This window comes from Mustela putorius, unplaced genomic scaffold (genome assembly GCF_011764305.1).
Source record: "Mustela putorius furo isolate JIRA1106 unplaced genomic scaffold, ASM1176430v1.1 tig00003976_pilon_pilon_pilon, whole genome shotgun sequence".
NCBI lineage: Eukaryota > Metazoa > Chordata > Mammalia > Carnivora > Mustelidae > Mustela > Mustela putorius.
Genome location: NW_025422118.1, coordinates 1994957 through 2018731, shown reverse-complemented (window position 1 = coordinate 2018731; position 23775 = coordinate 1994957). Strand labels below are relative to the sequence as shown.

General features: G+C 52.4%; 1 protein-coding gene across 1 annotated transcript in view; it reads right to left on the bottom strand.

The window, feature by feature from the left end:
* SFRP1 (secreted frizzled related protein 1) overlaps positions 1–21484 on the bottom strand; it is a 44999-nt gene extending 23515 nt beyond the window's left edge. The window contains exons 1-2 of the mRNA XM_045070954.1: positions 20657–21484; positions 15268–15345 (exon numbers count right to left, since the gene is read on the bottom strand). Coding sequence (XP_044926889.1) covers positions 15268–15345; positions 20657–21200 — 622 coding nt within the window. The 5' untranslated portion in view covers positions 21201–21484. The remainder of the gene's footprint in view (positions 1–15267; positions 15346–20656) is intronic.
* Positions 21485–23775: the final 2291 nt, after the last annotated feature.

Below are 23775 nucleotides of genomic sequence, written 5' to 3'. Positions count from 1 at the left end.
GAATGACCTCAAGATTGAGTTGGCACACCGAGAAGTCGTCCCTTTCCTTGCTGAAAAGAGGGGAAGGGTCTGCCCTGAATAGAAAACATCTCCAAAGTGGCATTCCACGTGGCTGGGTGATCTCATGACCTGGGGCCCCAGTTTATTCCTCCCCCTTCCTCGGGAAAATCATCTGACAGACTCACGAGGAAGGAAGTTCACCCACCATGGCAGAGAGGCCATTCAGCCTTTGAATGGCTCCTGGGGTTGAGACCCCATTACCTTGTTGATCAAGATTTTACTGCCTCAATAAGCCAGCTTCTACAAGAGCTAGGCAGAATGTGTCTTCCCTTCGCTGGACCAGACCAACTCAGTCAGATCTCTCATCTACTGTCCTCCTGACACTTGTGGTCCTAGGAGGCAGACATCTATAAACACACAGAATCTTCCAAAGAGAAGAGACTATGGACCAAGAACTGCCAGGCCCCTTGGAGAGTGGGAACATCCAACCGGACCCTGCTGCAGAGGAACAGCACAGAGAGCACCAATGAAAGTCACTCTTGACTGAAGGATGGAGGTTCCCAGATGTGCCACATCTGCAGGGGCCGGCGTCCCCGCTTTGGGGACAAGACTGGCATGAAGTCTCAGGCCTAGATTTTCCACGAGTCCTCTCCTACCCACTGCCTTGGATTTCAGTCCTCGGTTAATATTTGCCCCCCGCCCCCCCATGAGCCCAGGCATTATCAGGGGTCACATCAGCCTATATTTTAATAACCTCCAAAACTCTTTCTAAACTTTCCTGAGAAAAATATTCCCATTATTATCCTGGTTCAGATTTGATATATCTGTAAACCACATTCACCCTTTACTTTTTTTCTTTTTTGAGGAAGGCCAAATGTGTGGTTTGTGTTATGAGCGCGTTAGGGAAAATACAGCAACACTGGGCGTGCTGACAGCCCCTACTTGAACAGAAAGTCTTTCATGGGGTTGCCAAGCTGAACTGTAAGATCGCACCTGTGACCAGCTGCCATGGGGTAGATAACCTGTTAGACATGAATTTGCACCTCCCATTTCTAGGACTTTTCAATACAATCTCGGGAGGTCTACACATCAGTTCTGACAAGGATGCACAATTATTCCTGAGTGGCAAGTGAGAAAATAAAAGAACTAAGCCGAAGTCTCATGGCTGGTCAGCTGTGGAGCTGGCATGGCAACTCCAGGCTGAGTTCTAGAAGGCATGCGCCCCCTGCTTCCAAGCTGCTTTCCTACCATGCTCTCCTTCTCCGTGCTGGCGAAGGGGAACCTGTGCCCTCCATTCCTGGGTTTCTGAGTAAGCACAGGGAGGAACGAGAGCCCTGGGAATGTGGTCAGGAGAAGGACCCCAACATGGGACCAGTCCAAGGAGAGGGGGGCTGAGGTCAGGATGCTCAGCAGCCACCCAGGCCCTCGGGAATGCTGACCCATGGGGCAACAATGTGTTGCCCTGTGCCGGACGCCTGCAACCCCAACTCAGTTCTTCAGTTCGGGCATCCAACACACTTTTCATCTCCTGCACACCCTTAGGCACAAGCTTCTCTTCCGCACACACGTTGATGATGAAGGCCCAGTGCTCCCAGTGAACACACCTGCGGAGCAGGGAGCCGCCAATCAAGATATTCGATCAGGAAACCCAAGTCACAGAGGTTTTGAGGAAGAAAATGGTACAATTCCAGAGCTGGAAGAAGCGTTAGCGATCCCCGCAGGCAACCCCTTCAGTGTGCTTACCAAACTAGGCTCAGATATTTTAATGAACTGACCTGAGTCACAACGCTGTTGAGTGTCAGTACTGAAATGAGATCCTGGGAGCCAGAAATTGTGGTATTTTCTATCTCATCACTTATCATCTCCTAGCACAGAGTTCTTACTTTTGTTTTTTGACAGGTGGGTAAACGGAGTCTCAGAGACTTTAAGTGGTTTCCTCAGGCTGATGCAGTAGGTGGTAGAACCAGGCCTTGAACTCAGGTCTACACGACTCCTGAGGCTATGCGTGTGCTTTCCAATATACTCTGAAGATCCTTGAGATGACACGATGTCATTTATGATAATCCCTACTAACCACTCGAATCTGCTAAGGAACTAACTCCTGCCCAGAGAACCAGCGGTTCTAAATGGTCTTGTGGCAAACACTAAAACCTAAACACCAAGAGGCCTCGTCAGCATCTGAAGTGAGAAACAAAACACCAAGACTGTAGGCGTGTTCCCCAGACTTGCAAAGATGGCGCCGGGTTTGCACAAAGACCTGCTAGGGAGAAAGCCTTTATAGATGTCCCTAAAGCCTTCCTGAGGTGGGGAAATCCATGGCGTGTTTTCAAAGGCCTCTCTCTGAGGTGCTGGCAGTGAGGGGGAGCCTCTGACCTCACCAGCGGAGGCGAAGTGCCTGAAGAGGCCAGAATGGCTGCAAGTGGCAGGCTGCTCTCCGCCGGGCAAGCCGCTGACAGGCACAGCCACGCCGGCCGGGCAGATACACTGCACACATGACAACACGCACATGGCCCTTTGTGCCCCACAGCTACACATGGGCATCCACGTTCATGCCTCCCACCTAGCCACACACGCACGGGCGTGAGCACACACGCGCCCACCTGTGGCCTCTCCCCCTGCCCCTTGTTACCGCCCCAGCCCCTCTCACCTCCCTCGTCTAGCAAGCCCCCCACGCCGGCGCTGACCCAGCCCTTCGGCCAATACCGTGCACAGTGCAGTGATGACGGAGTTGGCTCCAGAAATACTGCGTTTGCTGGCTGCCCAGGCCACTAACAAGGTCTGGGGAGAATCATCAGGGCAGTTTATGACGGCTCCTAATGATGACTGCTCTTGGTAATGACCGGGTAAGAGACCCGCCTAGGAGCGGATTACAAGCCCTGGCTCCTGTTCCGCAAGCCCAGAACAAAGTTTTCCCGGGGGGGCCCTGACCGCAGCAGATGGCCGGCCCCTTCCCCGGCTGCCTGGGCTGCGGGCTGACCTCATCAGGCCAGGCATCAGGGGCTCCTTCAAGTGGGTGGCCCAGAGCTGGCCCAGGCCTGGCTGGCACTGCCCTGGGTCCTCTCCTAAGGGATGTGATTTGAGGGCTTCTCTCTTGTCCCTCCTCACTCTTACCCACAGACTTGCCTGTCCAAAATATTTTGCCTGAATTTCTGCCATTAGCATTGTATTACTTTGGGTTAATGAGTACCTCTCTGGGCTCCCTCCCTGCCCAAGGTCTTCTTTTAAGATGTGAGTAAAAGTAACATTCCAAAAGAGGCTCCCTATACCTCTTCAGGCCAACAAGATGAATGTTCTGTTCCCTGCCATGGCATTCAAGGCCCTTCGTGACCTGACTCTTGCCTAGTTTGTCAATCTCACTTCTAAATGTCTGCCGCCACACAATAGGCTGACTGTGAAGAGACTCACTGTTCCCCAATACGCAGATACTGTCATACCTCCACGTCTAGACCTCTGCTGGGCCGTCCACACAGACCGTTCTTCCTACTCCCATCTTTTCAGCCTGAGAAACTCCTACCAATGCCTTGAGAATACCACACGGTGTATCCTCTCTGGAGCTTTCTCTGACCCCTCCCTGTGTTCCCACAGCCCTCTCTTCCTAGGTATTCCAGGAACCTGAGTGTAGGATGACGCGGTAGGATGTGTTTCCCACTCTGTGTCCCCTCAGAAAGTAAGCCATCTGAGGCCAGCAACCCCATCCCAATTAACCCACCCAGCCACTCTTCCATGCAATAACCAGGGCTGAGGCTGACGTAGGACGAGTCCTCAATTTGGGCATTTATTAAACCTCTACTCACATGCCATTAGCTCAAGGAGGCACTTCCACCTCAAACGCAGGAAATGCCATGTGGAACTGCGCACAAGGGCTGAGTTCCAGTCCTGGGAGCAGAACAGAAGCACCCTGGGGAAGCCCATGGCCAGCTGGAAGTTTTGGCCACCAGAGGGCCCCAGGAATGGGGCAGGGGGAGTTCAGCTACAGAGAGACCCCCACCTCCCCCTCCAAAACTCACCAGCGCCTACTCAGTCAGATAGAGGCACAACCCAGTAGGCTACTCTGACCACATTAGGAGGAGACTTTGTGCAAGACTTCTTACTTAGGATCCAGCATAAAAGGCCCTATAGGATCAAACTGGGCCTACTAAAATCGCCCCTTGTCTGTACTTATCTGCATGGGTATGAGCAAGCTTCTGGCCAACCAAGGTTTTCCTTCCTCGCCAAGTGCTTACCTCAGAGCTCAGAAGATCTGCGGGGAGGAAGAGATTGTCTCTTTGGCTTTGACTATGGAAGTCCCCTCTTCCCAGGCCCTGGGAAGAAATGATCCAAACACTTGTGTGTGTGCGACTGGAATCTCCTTGGGTGTGGATCCCAAAGTCCACAACTGTAGTACAAAGTATTAGCAAGGCCATGTGCTCAGTACAAGTACAACCACTGTCTGTTGAATTCAGTCTGTGCAAGAGCGCATTACTGCAGGGAGATTTGCAGAAGAAAACACGCACATGTATATGCATCATATACCTGTTTCTAAATTACTATGGATAACAATAAAGAAGCTATAACCTGAGAGGCTGGATGCTGACCCGCACGGGGCACCGGACAGGCATCTGAGCCCTTTTGCCTGTCTGCATCTCAGAATAAAGGCGGTAACTCTTCCTGGTTAGCCTTGCTCTCTCTGGGTGCAAGCGGCCACAGCTTAGGTCAGGGTTAGAGGCAGCCCTCGTCCAGGCCCCTCCCCTCCACGTCCCAGCACCTTCCCCTCAGCAGAGGGCAGTGCTTAAGGGCGGACCTCCTTTCCTCCAGCAGTCGTGTGAGGCCTGGGAGGTGTCCGGGGCCTGTGGCCACACTCACTGGGTAACCACTGTAACATACCTGCTCGTTCCAACTCCTCCGGGAGCAGGCCCAGCGCTGGGGACCTCTCCCTCCCAGGAGGGGACGCAGACAGCACAAAAGCTGACGCCTCCCATCACACCTCAGCTCGGGCTCTATGTCCCCGACTCTTGAGCCAGGCCCAAGCCCTAAGGCAGCTCTCAGTTGTGAGAGCTGACAAATGATATTCTCTACCCATATTTGTTTACCTGAATTGGGTTTTATCATTTGAGAATTGCTATTTGTTTGGGGTCTTCCCTCCTTTCCCGGCCCTTATGTTTCCTGACACCAGAAATGCCCATCTTTACTTTCTCTATTCATCTTGAGTCTGAAGTGAGAATACGCCTGCCTCTGGTTAGCTTCCCCGAATCTCTCCAGCCCCAACAGAACACACTCCCTCCATAGGCCTGAGAGCATCTGAAGTCACCAGAGAACAGAGACAAAAAGCATGACCAAGGCCTGCCTCATCCACCAGATTCTTAAATTCGTTGAGGATGAGAAACGGGTCCTTGGCTCAAAGCGGAGATCAAAGGAAGCCTGGAAGGAGTGCAGGCAGGTCTCTGGGTCCAGGAGGTCTGCGTGGCCACTGCCCACAGGGACGGCTATGGGAGGCCGCTCACTTTCCGGGTGCCTGCTGTCTCTTCGGGTCCAAGTGCTAATTCCAGGCTCCCGTTTCTAACTCTGCTGCCACAGACACAGAGATAGGGCCTTCCTTCAGCTCTAACGCCACTTCCAGAAGCTGAATGGATCTGTTGTGGAAGACACACCAGCACGTGAACGCATTTTCAAAGGCTCACAAAGAGAACAGAAGACATCTGAGGTTCTCCCAGAAGGCCATGACCTGGAGAGCACGCTGATGAAGGAGCAGAGAGAACCAGAGAAAGCCGCTCTCTTAATCCTGTCCAAGTGATCGAGAACACAGTGTAGGAGAAGCTGGTTCCTCACTTTTCCCCACACCCAAAGCTCCATTCTGACATCTCTTTACAACTCACAGACATCCTTTCAGAACTGGCCAACAATTTCCCTCAAGTCATACCCTGAAGAAATACTTGATTCTCCTAAGTATCTACACCCTGTGAGTAAGCGCCTGTTACCTGCACACCCAGCCCCCAAGAGCCCTCGGGACAGCCCGGCCCCACGCGCCTGCAGCCCCTCCCAGCCCGAAAGACCAGCACGAATCACTCTCAAGACTTAAACATGAGCACAGAGGCTCTCTCTGCTCTTGAGCCCGGACCTCCACCCCAAACACCCTCACCAAGGACACAAACGTCAACTCTTCTCCTGGGTCCTGGCTTCCTCTCCCCGACCCACTAAAGAAGTGGAGATGAGAGGGACCCAGGGTGTCATCTAAGTTACAGGAGGTCCCTAGGAACACCTTCAGCTCAGTCCTGCAATAGGGACCCCACCCAAGGCCAGGGTGATCTAGAAGCTCCAGACTCCTGGACCAGGGCTGTCCGAGAGCAAGCTGTTTCTAATTCAGTGGTCCTTCCCCAAAATGCCACTCTACACGATGACCACCACATCTTCCTTTGAAAGACCTAGAAGGCTTTCTTTCATCTCTTTTCTTTTCTACCACCCTTCCTGTGTTCATTCAGTCCCTCTCTCAAACATGTCCTGGGCACTGACAGAGCCAGACCTGCCCTCTCTATTCCAGAAGGATCGCTTGCCAGCTAGCAAAGCCGATGGCCCCAGGGACACATCTGTACCACTCTTTGTGGCTACTGTTCAAGCTCAGCAAAATTCACCAGGTGATTCCAGCCCTCGGTCCTGCATCCGAGCCCCAGCATCCTGCCAGTTTGGTCCCACGGATGTCTATCTTCCAAGAAACCTAAGCTGGGCCGCTTCGAGTTCACTTCCCTCCTCACACACCCCAGGCTGCTAGTGTGATGCTGACAGCAGCCATCCTGAGGTTCACCCCCCCCCCCATCCCGCGTACCAGAAGTCCCCGGTACCAGCCCCAAGTGGCACTTGAGCCCCGGGAGGCCCACCCAGCACAGGACACTCCTGCCCCCGAGGGCCCTGCCAGGTCTTGCTCGGGGCCAGCCACCACGCCAGGCCCTCTGGGCCAAGGCGGAAGTGACAGTGCTAGTGACAGGGGAGGCCTCTTACACAGCAAAGCTATCGCTCAAATATTTATTGTATGTGTCTGGCTTTCACACGGAATCTGCAACCTGCCAGTTACCAGTGTTTACCTTGGTAGAAATTCACGGGAAATTTTAGTCCGAACAGGCCCAGAGTTTATTTTACTGCCAGATAAACAACTTTCTTTGATAAATCATCCGTGTGACAGTGTTCCTGAAAGACTAAACAAAGATTTCAAACGTAATCTATAGGCCTTTCAGAAGTCTTCCAAAGCTAAGGCCTCCTTAATTGGCTGCTCAAAGCAGGCTAGGGCAGGGCAAGGGCCTGACATTTCTTTGGCCATTTGTTCTCCTTTAAACACACACAAATTGGAGCTTCTGGTTCATTTCTGCAAAACTGGACGGAATTTACCAATATTTAAATGCTTGCTTGCTTCTCGAAAGCAGCCTGTTTTTTTGTTAAAGGGAGTACGTCTCACGAGTATCACAAGGCCGTGGTTGGAAAAGAAGCAAATGCGCTGGGGAACCAGCTTGGGAAAAAGAGGGGGAGGGCAGTAGAACCCACAGGGCTAAACAGAACCCAATAAATTAGGAGCAAACACGTATCAGGAATTAGATTTCTAAAAATCACACAAAAACAAACAAACAAACAAAAAGATCTTCAGGAGGCACATCCTGAAACTGCTTACATGGTCCGTCCATGCCTCAGGGGTGTCATCACACTAAAACCCAGGTCTGACTTTCAGAACACACGGGGTTGTTTTCTGTTTGGTTTGGTTTGGGTTGGATTTGTTTGGGTTTTGTTAACTATAGCACCTTGAAGCTGCAGAGAGCTTTTCAAGTTTTTCCAAGTGGGCTTTTAAAAAGCCTTCTTCAGTCTAATCCTCTGCTAACCAGAGAATTAACCAGAACATTCCATTCCATCGCCTAAAAATTTTTGCCAAACTGATTTCACTTGTGCCAAAATCTTCCTACCTAGGCTCATTTCCACGCTGAAACTATTCTTTCCAACGAGAAGAGATAATCGTGATTATGGACTGAGCTGCGGCCATATTCCAGGCACCCCACACGTTTGACTCAAAGTCAATTCTCCCTACCACGGCAGTAACACGGGAATCACCAGTCACATTTTGCAAGCGAGGAGACAAGCTGGGGGACGTTAAGAGACTCTCTATGGTTGCTCAGTTTATAGGGTTGGGATTGAATCCAAGTCTCCCTGGCCCAAAGCCCATGTCCTTTCTACTGTACTGCACTGCCTGCCTCTCCACAAAGAAAGAAACCAAAGATTGGTGAACCTTTTCCATGGGGTGGGAGCACCTATCAGTCCATTTACATCCCACAGGCTTTGAAAGCCATGAAGGAGCCCCCGTATCCCTTTCCCACCGACCTTCCGTTCCCACAGACCTCACCATTCCTGGCAGGAGGGGACCTTGAAAACATGAGGGTACATGAGGGAGGACAGGTATGAAATGGATCAGCAGCCCAGGGAAATGCTGGTGGGGACAGAAACCTTCACAGACACCAGGAAGAGCAGCCTTGGACGATCACATGACTAACTCTTTATCAGAGTCTTATTTTTCTCAGTCCCTGAGATGAGCCTTGGACTGGCTGACCTTTGAGGTTCCATCCAGCTTGGCGTGTCTTTAGAATGACAAAGGGATACAAATGAGCGGCGCGGCCCCCAAAGACATGGGCCACTTGTGCGGGCTGTGAACAGCACCCCCTTTCCCAAACCATTCCTTCCTGCCTCCTTTCTCTACCCACATCCAGAAAAGCTTCAGACAACAGAGGAGAAGCTGAGGGTCGGTCCCTGTCACTCCCCTTCTCCATGACCGTCTGTCTATCCATGCATCAAAGGATAAGGGTGACGTTTTGCTAAGTGAAATAAGCCAGACGCAAAAGGACAAATATTGCCGGATGCCACTTACGTGAAATACCCAGAACTGTCAAATTCATAGAGACAGAAATGAGATGGCGGTTTCCGAGGGCTGGGAGGGGGGCGATGGAGAGTTAGTGTTTGATGGTCACAGAGCTTCAGTTTGGGAGGACGAAATCTATCCAAAGATGGCTGGCAGGCAAGGCTGTGTGACAATGTGCGTGTACTTAATGCCACCGAACCATACACCTGACAGAGATGGCAAATATCATGTTATATGTACATATCTTACCACAATAACTTTATCAGAAAAAGAAAAGAAAAAAGATAAGGGGGCTTAAGAAATGGGGCTGGGCCGCTCCTAATCAGAGAAGCACCAGCTGGAGAGGACCTCACAGGACACCCACCCACACCGTTGGGCCACTGACTGTCCCAAGGAGTAACCGAGTCAGACCTGGACTTGGCCACAAGGAGGGGAGGACATGCATCAGCCAATCCTGAGCCGATCTTGCCTATAGTGAAATCTTTGTCTCAGGACAAAGAAAAGCAATCCCTTCGGCATGACGCAAGGAGGGCACAGGGTTGCAAACAGAATCAGATTTGGAAAAGATTTCAGTAAATATGGTGAGAGTAGAGGACAGAGCACTCCCGAGATGCACCTCTCGCTGCTCTGCGGAGAGCCACGAGGGAGGTCCCACCTGCCCCAGACAGGTGGCCGGATACTGCCGTCCCTGGAAGCATCGCCGCAGTGAATGTTTAGTGAGTCCGGCCTGGGTTCCCAACACACCGTCGCCTCTGCTCCTCACCAAAACCTATACCCGGGCCTATGAAATGGAGGGAAACAGAGACCTGGAGTGGGGGAGGGATATGCCCAGTGTTGCAAGGCACGCGCATAGCAGCAGCGGAAGGACTGAACTCAGTTCCGGGAAACGCCGTGCCCCATCCACGGTTCCTCACTGTCCCATACTTCAGTATACTATCCCAGGCCCCACTACGCTAACACAGTGATTCTCACCGAAATTTGCTTTACCCAAGTATTTTCGTGCCCAACAGAGCCAAGAGAGAATCAGGCATGGAGACAGCACAGCGCTCACCAGAAGGGAGAATGTGGCTCTTCCCCACCTTTGCCCTGACGTTCCTTAGCCTCGCTTCAGAGTGCAAAGTGGTCTCCATGTGACCTCAGCCTGAACTGCCCAGGGCCTGATTCTCTGGACAGGACCCCAGGTTTGGGTTCTACACAGACAATCTCCAATCCAAAACCACAGGTGAGCAGGGAACGGACATCACCAGCAACCCAGTCAACCGAAGGCTTCAAGGCCCCTTGGTTCAGCCACAGCCCATGTGCTGGACAGCACACCCCTGGGCATGGACGGGAAAGCTACTTAGAGCAGGATCCAGGCTGTGACCTGTGGGCTATGCTTTCCAGGGACTGAAAGCACCGACCCCACGTTTTCCCTCACACGAAGTGCCTTAATGATCCCTTCCAAGTATTTACAGATCTGTGGATGGGAGACTACTTCAGAAGCCTTCAGCCTGCTGACTCCACCCCAAGAGCTGTGTGCCTTCTGCCTTACTTAACTGCACTTTCACTGAACTCAGTTTCTAGACGTGAATGTTTCTGTTTAGTTTTTAATAACCATGCATGTACACTCCATCACCCAAAACAGGGCAGGAAGTTTTCCTTGAAATTAATAAATGTATTGTCCACAGCCACTTGGGTGGATGCCTTCTCCTTTTATGAAAGAAAGAAAGAAAGAAGAAAAAGGAAGAAAGGAAGTCTAATTTCCATCCCCCGCCATTCCGCTAATTCAAATACTCATCCGGCAAACTTTTATTTCATGCCTACCGTGAGGAAGAGACTGTTCCTAGGGCTGTTGAAGTACAAACAGGACTTGTTTTGTTCATTCTAAGACATGGATTATCTTCACATATTACCATGAGGCATGCTTCCTTGTCACTGGTCCAAAAGGAACAGCGCGTCTCATAATGAATGGGCAACTCACATTAGGTAAAATAGGGTGCCAGATGCAGACCCCGCTCTCCAGCGGCTTATAGATGTTACAGTTACTGTGCTGGTAGCCAGTTTCCCTCACCTCAGTGGGAGGAAACCCTGGGTTTAGCTTGAAAAGGCTTTTTTGCAAGAGATTGAACTGCCCTTCGGAGTAAACCGCTGTGCTTCCAAACAGCAGCACAGCCAACACACCTTGAAAGAAGAGTGAGGCAGAGCAAGAACATATTAGTGAGGGTTCAGGAACCTCTGAAAAGATTTCTTCTAGGAAACATTCCCAAAGCCTAAAGGTGAGAGCCGGTTTCTTTCCTTTCCTATTTGACTCCTTTTGCCCTTACAAAGTATGGTTTTACTCTTTATGAGGAAACATAAATGGGGAAAAAAAAGAAGTCCTTCCAGAAGGCAAGGAAAATTTCTGGGGGCAATGAAATCCTTTTTTCCACAGCAAGAAAATACTGGGGTAAAGGAGTTTCCACCCGAACTCTCAGGCTCAAGAAAACTGGAGAAGCCTGCACGAGAGCAAGTCCTGAACTACCGTAGCAGAAGGCGATCATCGAGCACGCTTCTAGCAGAAAAGCTTAAAGGTCTTTACAGATAGTGGAGAAGTTAGAGACACCGGCGGGAGGCAGGGTCCTAACCTCCCAGCAATTATAAATGAGCTCTTCACACTTGTGGGATAAGCTAATGCGAAGGAAAGATGCCTAAGGGCACCGAGTTGCTAACAGCAGAATTACTAGTGAGGCAGCCTGTTTAAGAGAAAGGAGGCGGCACCCTGTTGTCACAGAGCAGGGAAAGCCCAGAGCACAAAACGCAGAGCAGCGTGTCCCAACTTCAGTACAACAGGTAAGCTGCTGGCCACCATGCCAAATTCAGAGACTTTGCACCATCTAACTTTTGGCTTTCCCACATCTGGTGCTTGATCCAGCCTGATCCAGCTGCATTCCTGAGTATCAGCTCACAGGTGTTTCTACTGATGCTTTTCCCTGTTGGGGAAAAACAGTGCGCTCGGAACTTGGGGTGGGGGGGTGCGCGGGGGTGTACGGTGCAGAGGTGGAGAGACTAGTGGCCAGGCAGACCTGCCAGAGATTTAAAAACGCACCACCTGGGAAAGAGTGTTGGGCCCTGCACACCCCGCTCTACGGAGGCTGTGGGGTTCCGAGGATGCATTGGCAGGAAGGCGAGTGTTTGTGCTGACCCAGAAGGAATGCAGCCCCTTATTCCTCAAGCTCACAGAAAGCCTTCCAACAACCTAATGTCTTCCCACCAGGGATGTCAGGGCCACTTAAGGCAAAGTTTGATCCCTAGAGCAGGGAGGAAAACCTTCTTTTTCTTCTCTGTTGTGTGTCAGCTTGCCCTGCTGAATTTCTTTGTTTCCTAACTGAATCCCATCAGCGTGGCTGACTGCCTCGCTTGCTTGAAATGAACTGAGCTAAGAAACAAGTTTCTCAACAAGGCTGCATTCTCCAGGATGCTGAGAAGGGCAAAGTTAAGCTCAGCCCCTGCAGAGTGGAGGAAAATAAAATCCTATTTATTGCCTTACAAGAACATCAGAAACAAAAAACCAAAAAGTCTCGCCTGCATCCAGTTCAAAGAAGCCTGGCATACGCCATAGCCGTGCTAAGGGGATAAATGCCTCATGGCAGAGCCCAGTGGATGTTCATCGTCTCTTAAATGAGGAAGGCAGCATGCCAGAGAATGGAAGAACTCCAGGTGGGAACGTCAGATTCCTTATTTATGAAGTAAGTGGACTTGATATGATGACCTGTACAGTCCAGGAGGACCTCAGACCTTCTCTGAAGCCGAGAAGAAAACCATCTCGGGGCAAACGGAACACAGTCTCAAACAACCCATCAGTCAGATCCGCCAAGACCTGACGAGCTATTAAAATAAGATCTACCCCTCCCTCCTATAAGCAGTAAGCAGGTGGCTTGCTGACTTAGTAGGCAGCTACTACAGTGGGCAAGGACATCCATCCCAGGGAGTTGCCTGAGCACCCTCTAGACCCCTGCCCTACGCCATGGGGTCAACTTTCCACGTTCAAATTCCTCCCCAAAGCCTGCCTCTTCGCCCCAATTCCGGAGAATGTCTCTCATGGACCTCGTTGACACAAAACCCTCAGTGACCAGAATTGTAGGAAGTGGTAGCGGAGGAAGGAGACCTGACGACAAGTTCAGGTTGGTGAGTTCCAAAGACCCAAGCATAAAGACACTGATTCTCTTCCCACAACTCCTTAACGTTAACTTGGACTTGAGTTCCCACGGCCCCTTCCTCGGCTGGTGAGTTCTCAAATGACGCCATGACTCTGCAGGAAATCACCGATTCGTGTTTGGTCAATGGTTAAGAAAAAAAAACTTTTAATTAAATTGTAATTTGCTCTAGGTAAGTATTTTTGAGTATGGTGTCTAGCACAGCCCCTTTGCCCTCCAGAAATGTCGAATGAATGGATACATGAATCAATGAACGACCACATACATTGGATTTCAGTTCCTGACTAGGAAGGCATGGCAGATCAATCACCTCCTCCACACTGTGAGTTCCCAAGCTTTCCATCACTCTTCCCTCAGAAGTTGAGCCTGACGGAAGTCACAGGAACATAAAGCATCAGCTAATATATTACCTTTCAGAGCTTGCTTTAATATGGTTTCTTGGATTTACGCAAATATCAGTGGGCCAACTTCTAAAAGTGAGTGTGCTTCTTTACAATATCTGAAGAGGATCCGGGAAATCAAAACATGGCCCTTTGGTTATCCCTCGAAAGGACTCTTTGGGCTCTCGGCCATATCTCAACAGATTCCTTCTGCCCCAGCCACACTGCATTAGGCTTCTTGTCAGGATTTCTGAGAGATTTTCTTTTCTCTGTCCCAAATGCACCTTTGGGAAGGAGTCTCAACCCCATTTGAGGAAGAAAAGGTTTGTTGCTAACACAGTATGGGGCTATGCACCCACAGACGCTCCAGTGGGCGGTCTGCCGGCTCAGCTGGGCTCTCGGCACCCCTCGAGGAAGCAAGGGCAAAAGTACTCCCGGACGATGGAAGGGCCACAGAGTCCGCACACGTGACCTCCGATGCGTTCTACCATTTCCCTTCCGGTTCATTTAAAACGGCAACCAGAAAAAAAGGAGGTGCCTCAAAGACAGGCCGGAAACTGCCCCCTAGACCAATCTTCCTAGAGGTCCCACAGGCCCCCGCCAAGGGCAGTGGAGGCCGAGATGTCTCGTGCACAAACGAAGCGCACAAGGCATATCCGTCCTCAAGACGCTGTCGTTGGCAAAGGGGCTGAGCTCTCCCACATCCGTCCTCAGTCACGAAGACAATCCTGAGAATATGCATGTCACGGTACAATTTCCTTCGACTTGCATGTACAGGTCACATGCATGGGAATTGGGCACAACCCTTGGCGAGTGCAGGAAGGCCTTTCTGTATGCTTTATTATGTTTGGTTAGTGAAAACGTGGAATAGGTCACCCTGAATGGCCAAGGACCCATGTTACCTACCGTTCTGCTCTTCCTGGTAAGAATTCTGCAAGAACGCCGATCTCAGAGACACGCGGCAGGCATCTCGAGAAGGGCACTGCTCAGTGTCAGGCTGAACCTTCCTTCAGCAAAGCGGGCCTTGTCCACAGGCAGAGCCAATTCTCGGCATCCGCATGAATTAGAAGGAGGCGGCCTTCCAAACGGAGGTGGTCGACATTTACCGTTCCCAGGCTAAGGGTGTCTGGAGCTGTTCAGGCCTTCTATGAGGCTGCCTACAGAGGGCCATCCCTGAAAAGCCCCTGAGATCTGCTCCCCAGACCACATCCAGCACTTCTCCTGGGGCTGTAAAGGCTGATCTGGCATTAACCCGGAGTGGTTTGGGAAGAAGCGAGAGAATTCTGGAGGGAGATCACTTTTCTGTGTCAGGAAGGACCTGATGGGGACCCCTCTGAACACCCCAGCGGCTGGACTCCCCTCCCCAGGGGCTGGGGGGTGCAGGTGGGCAGGAACCTGTGCCACATTTCAGAGCCTGGGCAGAGAGGTGCTGACACCTAGGGGCAGATGGAGAAAGAACTGGTGTGAAGAGAATGCCAACCAAGCCGCTGGTGGGATCTCCTGGGTCCAGCTCCTAGGAGCATCCAAGGAGGGGTGTCACTCCCTAACTCCTCCCCCTCTGTCCTCAAGTCTGCCACCCTCCACATCTAGAGAAGTTCCCCCAAAAACCTGTCCAGGAATCCCTCAAACAGAAGGGCAGAAGCCAAGTTTAACGTTAATGAAAACAAGCCCGTTCTACACCCTCTCCAGATTTCCATGGCCCTGAGAAAAGCAACCATTTGGGGCAGAATGAAGGGAGAGAATAAAAAGCTCCAAAAAGAGGCACCCACAGGCTCTCTGCTCCCCAGGGACACAGACCAGAAGGAAGCAGGGACCAGGCCAAACCTCCCAGGGGAGGCTGGAGAAGTCTTCTTACCAAACTCGCTCGCACAGAGATGTTCGATGATGGCTTCAGACTTCAGCTCGTTGTCACATGGAGGACACACGGTTGTGCCTAGGAAGGGAAAGGAGGAGAAAGAGGAGCCATGAGTGACAGAGATTGCGATCTGGAAGGAGCCAGCCCTGGGGAAGAGGTCAGCCCTAGGACCAGGCTGAAAGTAATTAAAGGTCCTCTGGAATTTCTGAAGAGCAACTGGACAATCAGAGTCCTGGGGCCCTGGACCCAACACCAGACGGACACAGCCTCTTTCTTTCTTTCTTTCTATCTTCCTTCCTTCCTTCCAAGGAAGGAAGACAGTCACACAGACCTTCCAAAAACAGTCACCTTCCATACCCTTCCTTCCAAATTTACTCATTTGACAGAGAGAGAGAGAGAGCACAAGCAGGGGGAGCACCAGAGGAGAAGCAGGCTCCCCACAGAGCAAGAAGCCTGATGCGGGGCTCGATCCCAGGACCTCAAGATCATGGCCTGAGCCAAAGGCAGATGCTTAACAGACTGAACTACCCAGACGCCCCCAGACACCATTTCTTGAAAATCTGGGGGCTTGAACTGTGGAATTCAGCACAACCATTTAAACCGACCTTATTGGGGCGGCGTGTGAACTGTGGCTGGACGGGGAGTGCTCACCTATTCCAGCTGTTTGCTTCTGGTTCTTTCCCCGCTCGTCCTTAAATATCCCTCTCTGATCCCTGCCCCCTTCCCATTCCCAAACTCCCAAAGGGACAGCAGATCAATCTGACCTGCTTCCTAGGAGCCAAGAAGGAAAGCTCCCGGCCCGAGTACCCCTCTCCAAAAGGGCTACTGCAGTGTGAGTTCCTGCCTGCACTGGGGTGGGAGGCAGGAGCAGCTGGGTGGGGCTGGGGCTGGGGGCAGCAACAGGCAAGAGCTGCCAAATGGGAGAGCCGGGAGGGAGGGGGGAGCAGGAGGACCCTCTGAAGGTGTTTTCACAACACTGTGAAGTGCTTTGAAGAGGAGGGGTTTGTGTGTGTGTGTGTGTGTGTGTGTGTGTGTGTGTGTGTGTGTCAGGCATGAGGGCCACTGCGGGGCACAGGGGAAACATACTTCTGAGGCCAGGGACAGAGGCCTCCTCCAGGCCCAAATGCTGCTGGAGGGGGGATTCCCCCGGGGGGTCGAGTGCCTCTGTGGGAGGACAGTGGACTCCTCAGACCTTCCCCTCCATCATCCATGGGCCACTAGGAGTTTAATCCATGATCTAGGAAATCTAGCACATTCAAAGGTCACTCCACCCCTGGCAAAGCACAGGGGGCCAAGCCAGGGTGGCACTGAGAAGCAGAGGAAAGTCACCCCGAAGTACAACGGTAAAATCGAAGGCTCTTTGTCCTCCTCTTCCTCCTCCCCTGTCCTTTCCAGTGGCCTCCGTGGCAGAGTCTCCTGTCTGTGATGTCCCCCAGGGCTCATCACCGTCACCAAGGTGGTGATACTATGGAGGGAGCTGCACAGCCCTGCCAGGCCAGCGCTGCCCCCCCAGGACATACCCAGTCCTCAGCCGGTCACCCCCACTTTCAAGCAGGGTCCCCCTGGGGCCCAGCAGGGACTACACCCTTTCATCTTTCTTAGGATTTCTTTCCCACCTTGGCTCCATACCCAGGACCAGACACCATCTAATTCTCAGTGCGGCAAGAGCCACAGCCACACTCCAAGCAGAATTTGGAAATTTGCTTTTCAGCCAGAATTTGAAATTAGGTCCTGGAGGTAGTTTTTCTGACAAAGGGAAAAACTTACCCAGAATTTTGCATTATGGTTCTTGCTTCCCTGGGGAGAAAAACAGGGAAAGGAGGTCCTGAAGTATGGGAAGGACCGTGTTACCTATCCCAGGAGGGCGAACCGGGTTTGGGGGTTTTCCTTGTTTTCTTTCTTTCTTTCTTTCTTTCTTTCTAAGTAGAAGTCATCACACTGTAAGTTTCTATGAATATAATCTTAACTGAACAAGGAGCAGGGCCCCGGAAGTGAGACTATCAAACACTGTCCCGAGGGCACACTCCCATCATCCCCTCTGGACCCTCTGAGTTCCCTGACAGGCTCTGTAGCCAAACGGCGCATTATGCTCAGGCCCGCCAATGAACATTTGACCTTCAGCGCCTCTCAAGGTAGAAACAGCTCATGGGGTGAGCTAACCCCCATCTTGACTTTTCTTATGGCCGACTCTGGAGTAGCTTGATCCAGGGAAAGGAGGAATGTGTAAAGCAGTATTAATCTATGCCCCCGCTGGTGTGTCCTTGGGGCCCTGCAGGCCACCTCTGTAGGAGAAACCCACCATCCATCTGAGAGGTAGAACTCAACTGCTGTTTGAAGGGAGATTTGAAATAATGTTTAAAGCAAGGGAACCCAAAACTGAAGAATTTTGTGTTTCATTAATATTTTAGGGGGTGGAGAGGAGACAACAGTCCAACACTAGAGTCACGATTAAGTAATTTTTTTTTAAAAATCAGGACACGTGCACACAGCGCTCTCTCACTCTCACACACACACACACACACAGTAAACACACACAATTACACACAAACTTTCTCCCTCACACACACAGCAAGTCTTCCCTGGCCAGCTCCTCCACATCCTGAGACGAGACCTTCTAGAGGCTCCCGGGAGACAAGGAGAGCACCGTGGGCCCTGCAATCCATGACTAGAACAGCCGGGCTGCTCTAACACACAGCACATCTGAACAACAAAAAAATTAAACTAAAAATATAATCTCATTTCATACAACTTCAATTGGTGAAACCTGGCTGGAAGAGGAAACCACCATTTCCTGGCCTGGGAATGGGTAGATCTAACGTAAGCGCAAGATGTAGAAAGAACTTTCCTGGAACGTTGTTAAAGTTATGCTTTTCCTATGCCGCACAGAGACAGTTGCTGATGTAGCTGGGGTGTCAGACTTTTGGAGGGAAAAGTATCTTTTGACTTTTCTTTCATTATTAAGTCGATCTTTACTAACACAAGGCTCTTAAAGTGTGCCCAATACCCCCAAAACATGCCCAATTACATGAAGAGCATGCCGAGATATGCATTATGCCTTGAAAATTTGGCTTTAATTTCAAAGACTAAAGAGAAGGGAGAATACAAGTAGTACCTGTGTATTTATTCTCGTCCCAAAGTACCAGCTCCCATTCTGGAACCCCAAGCCATAAGCTCATGAGGACTGGTAGTTTGGTTTGTCTCAACCTGCCCCTCCAGACAGACACACACACACACACACAGCCCTCCCACCTCCCAGCTCAGCTGACAATGGCCATGTGGCCTCAGAGGAAGTCATTCGGGGCTCCTGTCGGGCTCCCTCCCACCAAAGGGGAGGAATGGGTGCTCTCTGGGCAGAACCTCTCACCAAAACCAATGAGGGGAGAACCAGTCCCCAAGCCCCACACCTGATGGGTCCTCTCAGGGCTCCTCTCTATTCGGGAGCGGGCCTTGGGAGGGTGCTACCCAGGCATTCAGGGGCTGGAGGGGAGGCGTGGGGAGGATGGTACCAAGGCCCAGACTCAGGAGGGGGCAGTCAGGTGGAACAACAGCCCAGAAGTCAAAGGCAAGAGAGCAAATCTAGGATATCCCCCACTCCACTCCAGCCTTTCGGGGCAGCGGGGGTTGGGGTTGGTTGGGAGGATTCTTCCCGTTTTATCCGTAGGCACCTCAGCCAGTCCCCCATCTTCCCCATAAAAGGTGTCCCCCCCCCCCCAAGGTCTCCATGTGCAAGGACTGTTCCCGAAAGACAGCTGGGGGTGGAAGAGAGGCCTCTAGAGCAGAGTGGGCTCATCTCTGGGCAGGCGGTCGGCCAACCAGCGGCCAGCCAGTGAGTAAGGGGAGAAGGAAAATCCTGTGGGCTGTAGAGGATGGCCCCACACCAGCAGAACACGAGTGCTTTGTTTGCTCTAGGTAACCGCTTAGCTCTTGATCCAAAGGCCCGCAAGTCCCCCAGAGGTTAACCCTGTGCAGACACGCAAGAGGTGCCCAGTGCCCCGGCCCCCCGCAGCCAGGCTGCCACCTCTCCCACCGGCCAGGGGCCCAGGCCACCCAATGTCGGTCACTTAGGACCAATCTGCTCCCTCCCTAGAACACGCAGGAGCATTGGGGGCTTGCTTTCCCCATACGACCACCGTCACACTGGAAGACTAAACTCTTCAGAGGACATCTCCCTTTTAGGCATCACTTCAGGATGAACCAAGTCAGCCAACAGCCCAACCCCCATCCTAAACCCCTTCCTCCAACCCCTGGGGGACACTGGAGCCTGTGCTCAGGCCGCCTAGGTATGGTTCCCCATTCCGGACTATAGGACTATGGACACATCTTTCTTTCAGCCTCAACTCAGCATCGGAAGAATTTGCTCCTTTAAAAGTCAAGCCATTGCACTGGATTTTTTTTTTCTTGTTTGTTTTGATTTTTTGGTTTTGTTTTGTTTTGTTTTGTTTTGTTTTTGCCTCTCCAGGAGGGATTCTTTTTTCCCCTCCCCTCAAGAGCTGCCCTTTAAGTGGGAGGGGTTCTAAGAGGAAGCGCAGGCCCCCTCCGTGGGGCTGTTCGTAAAGTCTCCAATTTGCGTGGCCCTACTCCCCAAGGAGAGATGAACAATGAGCTAATTGCATTTTTATCTTTCTAATTACCTGAGGATTTGTGTAAATGGGAGAAGCAGGGGGTATGCAAGAATGAGAGTACACGCTTTCCAGCCCCAGCTTCCCCAAGCAGTTACCTGAAAAGGGTGGAGAAACAGAAATCCTGTTTCTAAACTTTTTTTTTTTTTTCTTAAACTCGGCCAGTTCTGCAACCCTCCCGGAGCTACTTGGCTGAAGGACTGTCTAAAGAAAGCCCGGGGAAGGGGGGGGGGGACTTTTTTTAACACTCATCCAATTTATGAAAATACACAAAGCTGCGCCTTAGCATTTTCTCAGCCTTTCTGGGCTTTCTACACTTTGGGTTTGGGTTTTTTTTTTTTTTCCCTCCTGGGGCATCCCGTCTCGGTGTTAAAAACTTCCACGGGGACTCGGTTCCCTTGCAGCGGGAGAAGGGCTCTCCTTCCGAACAGGCTTTGTCTCAGGTACGAAAAAGCGAGCTGGATCCCAGGAACAGCTGCTCCACGCACCGCATCGAGCTTGCGAGGGGCCCCGGCGCAGCCGCCGCTGCCGGGCAGGCCAGCCGTGCACCTGGGTCGGCAGAGGTGCCAAGCGACACCTCGGACGAACGAGAGGCTTTTTTAAAACTCGTTCCGCACAGCTTGCCAGCGACCTCCAGGGAGCGCGTGCGAACTCCCGGGAGGAGCGGTCGGGCGGGGGTCCGAGTGGCAGTGGCTTTCCCGCGGCGGGTCCCCGGGGCCCCAGCCCGCCCGGGTTGGGGAGCTCGCGCGCGTGGGAAGGGGCGGCCTGACCTTGGGGCTTGGAGGCTTCGGTGGCATTGGGCGGGGTCATGGCGATGCAGACGTCCCCCTCAGGGAACTTGTCACACTTGAGCATCTCGGGCCAGTAGAAGCCGAAGAACTGCATGACGGGCTCGCACGAGTCGCGCACGGCCTCGCAGAGCCAGCGGCACGGGTAGATGGGCCGGTCGAGGCACACGGGCGCGAAGAGCGAGCAGAGGAAGACCTGGGTGCCGATGTGGCAGTTCTTGTTGAGCAGGGGCACCCAGCTGCTGGCCTGCTGCTTCACCTCGGCCATGGTCTCGTGCTCCAGCAGGTTGGGCAGCACCATTTTCTTGTAGCCCACGTTGTGGCACAGCCGCAGGTCCACCGGGATGTCCACACACTGCGGCGGCTTGGTGTAGAAGCGCCCGCTCTGGTAGGAGCCGATGTCCGACTGGAAGCTCACGTAGTCGTACTCGCTGGCCGAGCCCGCGGCCAGGAGCCCGGCGGCCAGCGCCAGCAGCACGCCCGAGGCGGCCCAGCGGCGGCCCCCCGTGCCGCGCCCGCTGCCCATGTTGGCTCGGCGCACTCGCTCCCGCGACGTCGGGGCTGCCTCGGCCGCCTCCCCGCGCGCGTCCCGCCGCAAACTTCCAGCGATCTCCGGGGACAAAAGACGCCGTCCCCAGCGCTGCCCGGCTCGGCGGCCGCGCGCTCCTGCCCTGTCCTCGGCGGGTGGCGGCCCTCGGCCTGCGGCGGGAGCTTGCGCGGGGAGGGGAGCTTGCGCGGCGGCCCGAGTGCGGCCCCGGCTCCCGAGCGCGCGGCGGGCTGGCGGGCGGGCGGGCGGGCGCGCGGCACCTACTCCCGAGGCTGCAGGACTCGAGTGCCCGGTGCTCCTGTAGCAGCGCCCTCGGAGTCTCCCCGCGCAGCCAATCAGCTCCCGGCTGCGGCGAGCCGCACTCATTCCGCACGTCAGTCACCGGCGCGATTCACCAATCGCTTCGCTGGCAGGGGGGTTCGGTCGGCTAGAACTCAACCCCGGTCAACACCCCTTAAAAAACAAAACCAAAAATAAATAAATAAATAGCGGAAGAAGTGGGGAAAGGAGAGGAAAAGAAGAAGAGGAGGACAGGGAGAGAAAGAGGGGATGGATTTTAAAAAGAAAAAAAGTGTGCGGTGGATAAAGAGGGGAGTTAACGCTGGTCCACTTGAGTCGGCTGGAAGAGAAGCAAGAAACCTGAACAGTACTTACAAATCCACGCGATAATGAAGACCTTTTTTTAATGCTTTTTTAATGCTTTTTCCTAAAAAAGCAGCCCACCAGACAAGCAGCTCACCTCTTCGGTTTTGTCCTTCATAGCTACAATACAAAAGCAGACGGTTTGGGACAAAACCCAAACCGGGGCTCAGGAAGGCTGAACCCACCTAGGTCTGCTTTTAAATCGCCAGCCAGTCCGGCTCTCGGCTCCCGCAAAACCAAGGGGAAGGTGTAGATGGGGCTGCTCGCGGGGTTCAAAAGGCAGCACCTTTCCAGGTGGGACAACCAGACGGTGGCCCTCAGACAACATGGGGGCCGTGGGTCCTTGCTGCAACTCCGCTCCGTGCGGGAGGAAATATTACTCAGGAAGGTGTTAGCTTCAGGAGGACGAGAAAAGAAAGTTAAAGAAAAGAAAAAGAACTACTCGAGTCCCTGCCTGACAGCACGTCTGCGTTGCACACATAGACACATTGACATGTTTGTGGTGTAGAAAGCCAAAACATTAAAAACACATGTACACTTATCGGTGTGGCTTGTGTAAATAACAAGCCCATCGCTAGGGCACACATGCTCCATTCAGAGCTGGCTCAGGAACCTCAGGTCAAAACCAAGGGTCCCCATCAAAGCAGAAGGTGAAAAGTGTATTAGCAGAAACATAGCTAGACCCTCTCCCCTAGGAAACCCCTGCCCCCAAAGAAACAGAAGTCTCCCCACCCTCCGAACACCTGGAAATTTTTTGTATATTTTGAACATCACCCTGAGAGGAAGGGTCAAGGTCCAGAGAGCTGGGAGTATGACCATGACTGACCCCAGGGACAGGTGACAATGGCAAGCAGCCTGTGAAGTTGACTAGGTCTCCACCCTGCTTCTATCTTGAAGTGTGGGTGGAGGGGAGGCCAAGGATGCCGAAACCCCGCATCTGAGCCCGCATCTGAGCAGTGAGATACCAGCCCATGTGGCAAATGGGCCACAGAGCTCAGAGCTCAAGGCAGACACCATAGGAGGGCTGCCTCACTGGGCCAACTTGTTTGTAAAGCTCTGGGGAAGCTTGCTTTGGACTCTGCAGACCTAATTTCTTGATGGACAGATTCCAAGTAAAACTACCAGAGTTTGTGAAGAAGTGAGGCTCTTTTCTTAAAGCACTCGTGCCCATACAGAGATTATGATTCCACTGTCCACCCTGGAAGCATCTGCAATCGGTCGGCCACACTGTCATTTCTTGGCTCATGAAAGGTGCACCAGAATAAGAGGGGCAGAATGGAGGGAAAGAGATGAGAGCCACAGACCAAGACTTTGGATGGCCAAGGGTTAATCCCTAAACAATCGGTAATGCTCAGCCCCAGAAACTGGGGAAGACATTCCTCACAGAGAATAGACTGCAGGAGACCGGGCAACTGTGTGTCTCAATTCAAGGGGCATTTAGAGAAAAAATGCTGTTTGGTAGGGGGTCTTTCTCTTTCCTACAGCCAGGCCCTGGGTCCCCAGCCAAATGTGTCTGTTTACTCCCGCATTGGAAAGAGTTGTGTTTGTAGATAACATCCTCTCACCTCTGAAATCCAGGCTTAGCTGACCTCACACACATGTTTGCAGTCTCCCCAGATGGTGGAAAGACTTGGGGTCTGTCCACCATTAAAATTCTGAAAAGTAGCCCAGTCTCGGAGGGTCTCAAGCCAGGAGTAAACCTCACAGTCCCACTCATGAGAGGACCTAGCCCACACCCGATTGTTCCTTGTGGACTTTGATCACCCCTAGCTCCTAATTCCCCATTCCATCTCACTGCTCAAGAGAGGGGCCTCCTGAGCCATACCAGCAATAGTGTTTGGATGACAGACATGGAGTGTGGGATAACCAAGAACCCCAGAATCCTAAACCCGGTATACACCTGGTTCCTCCT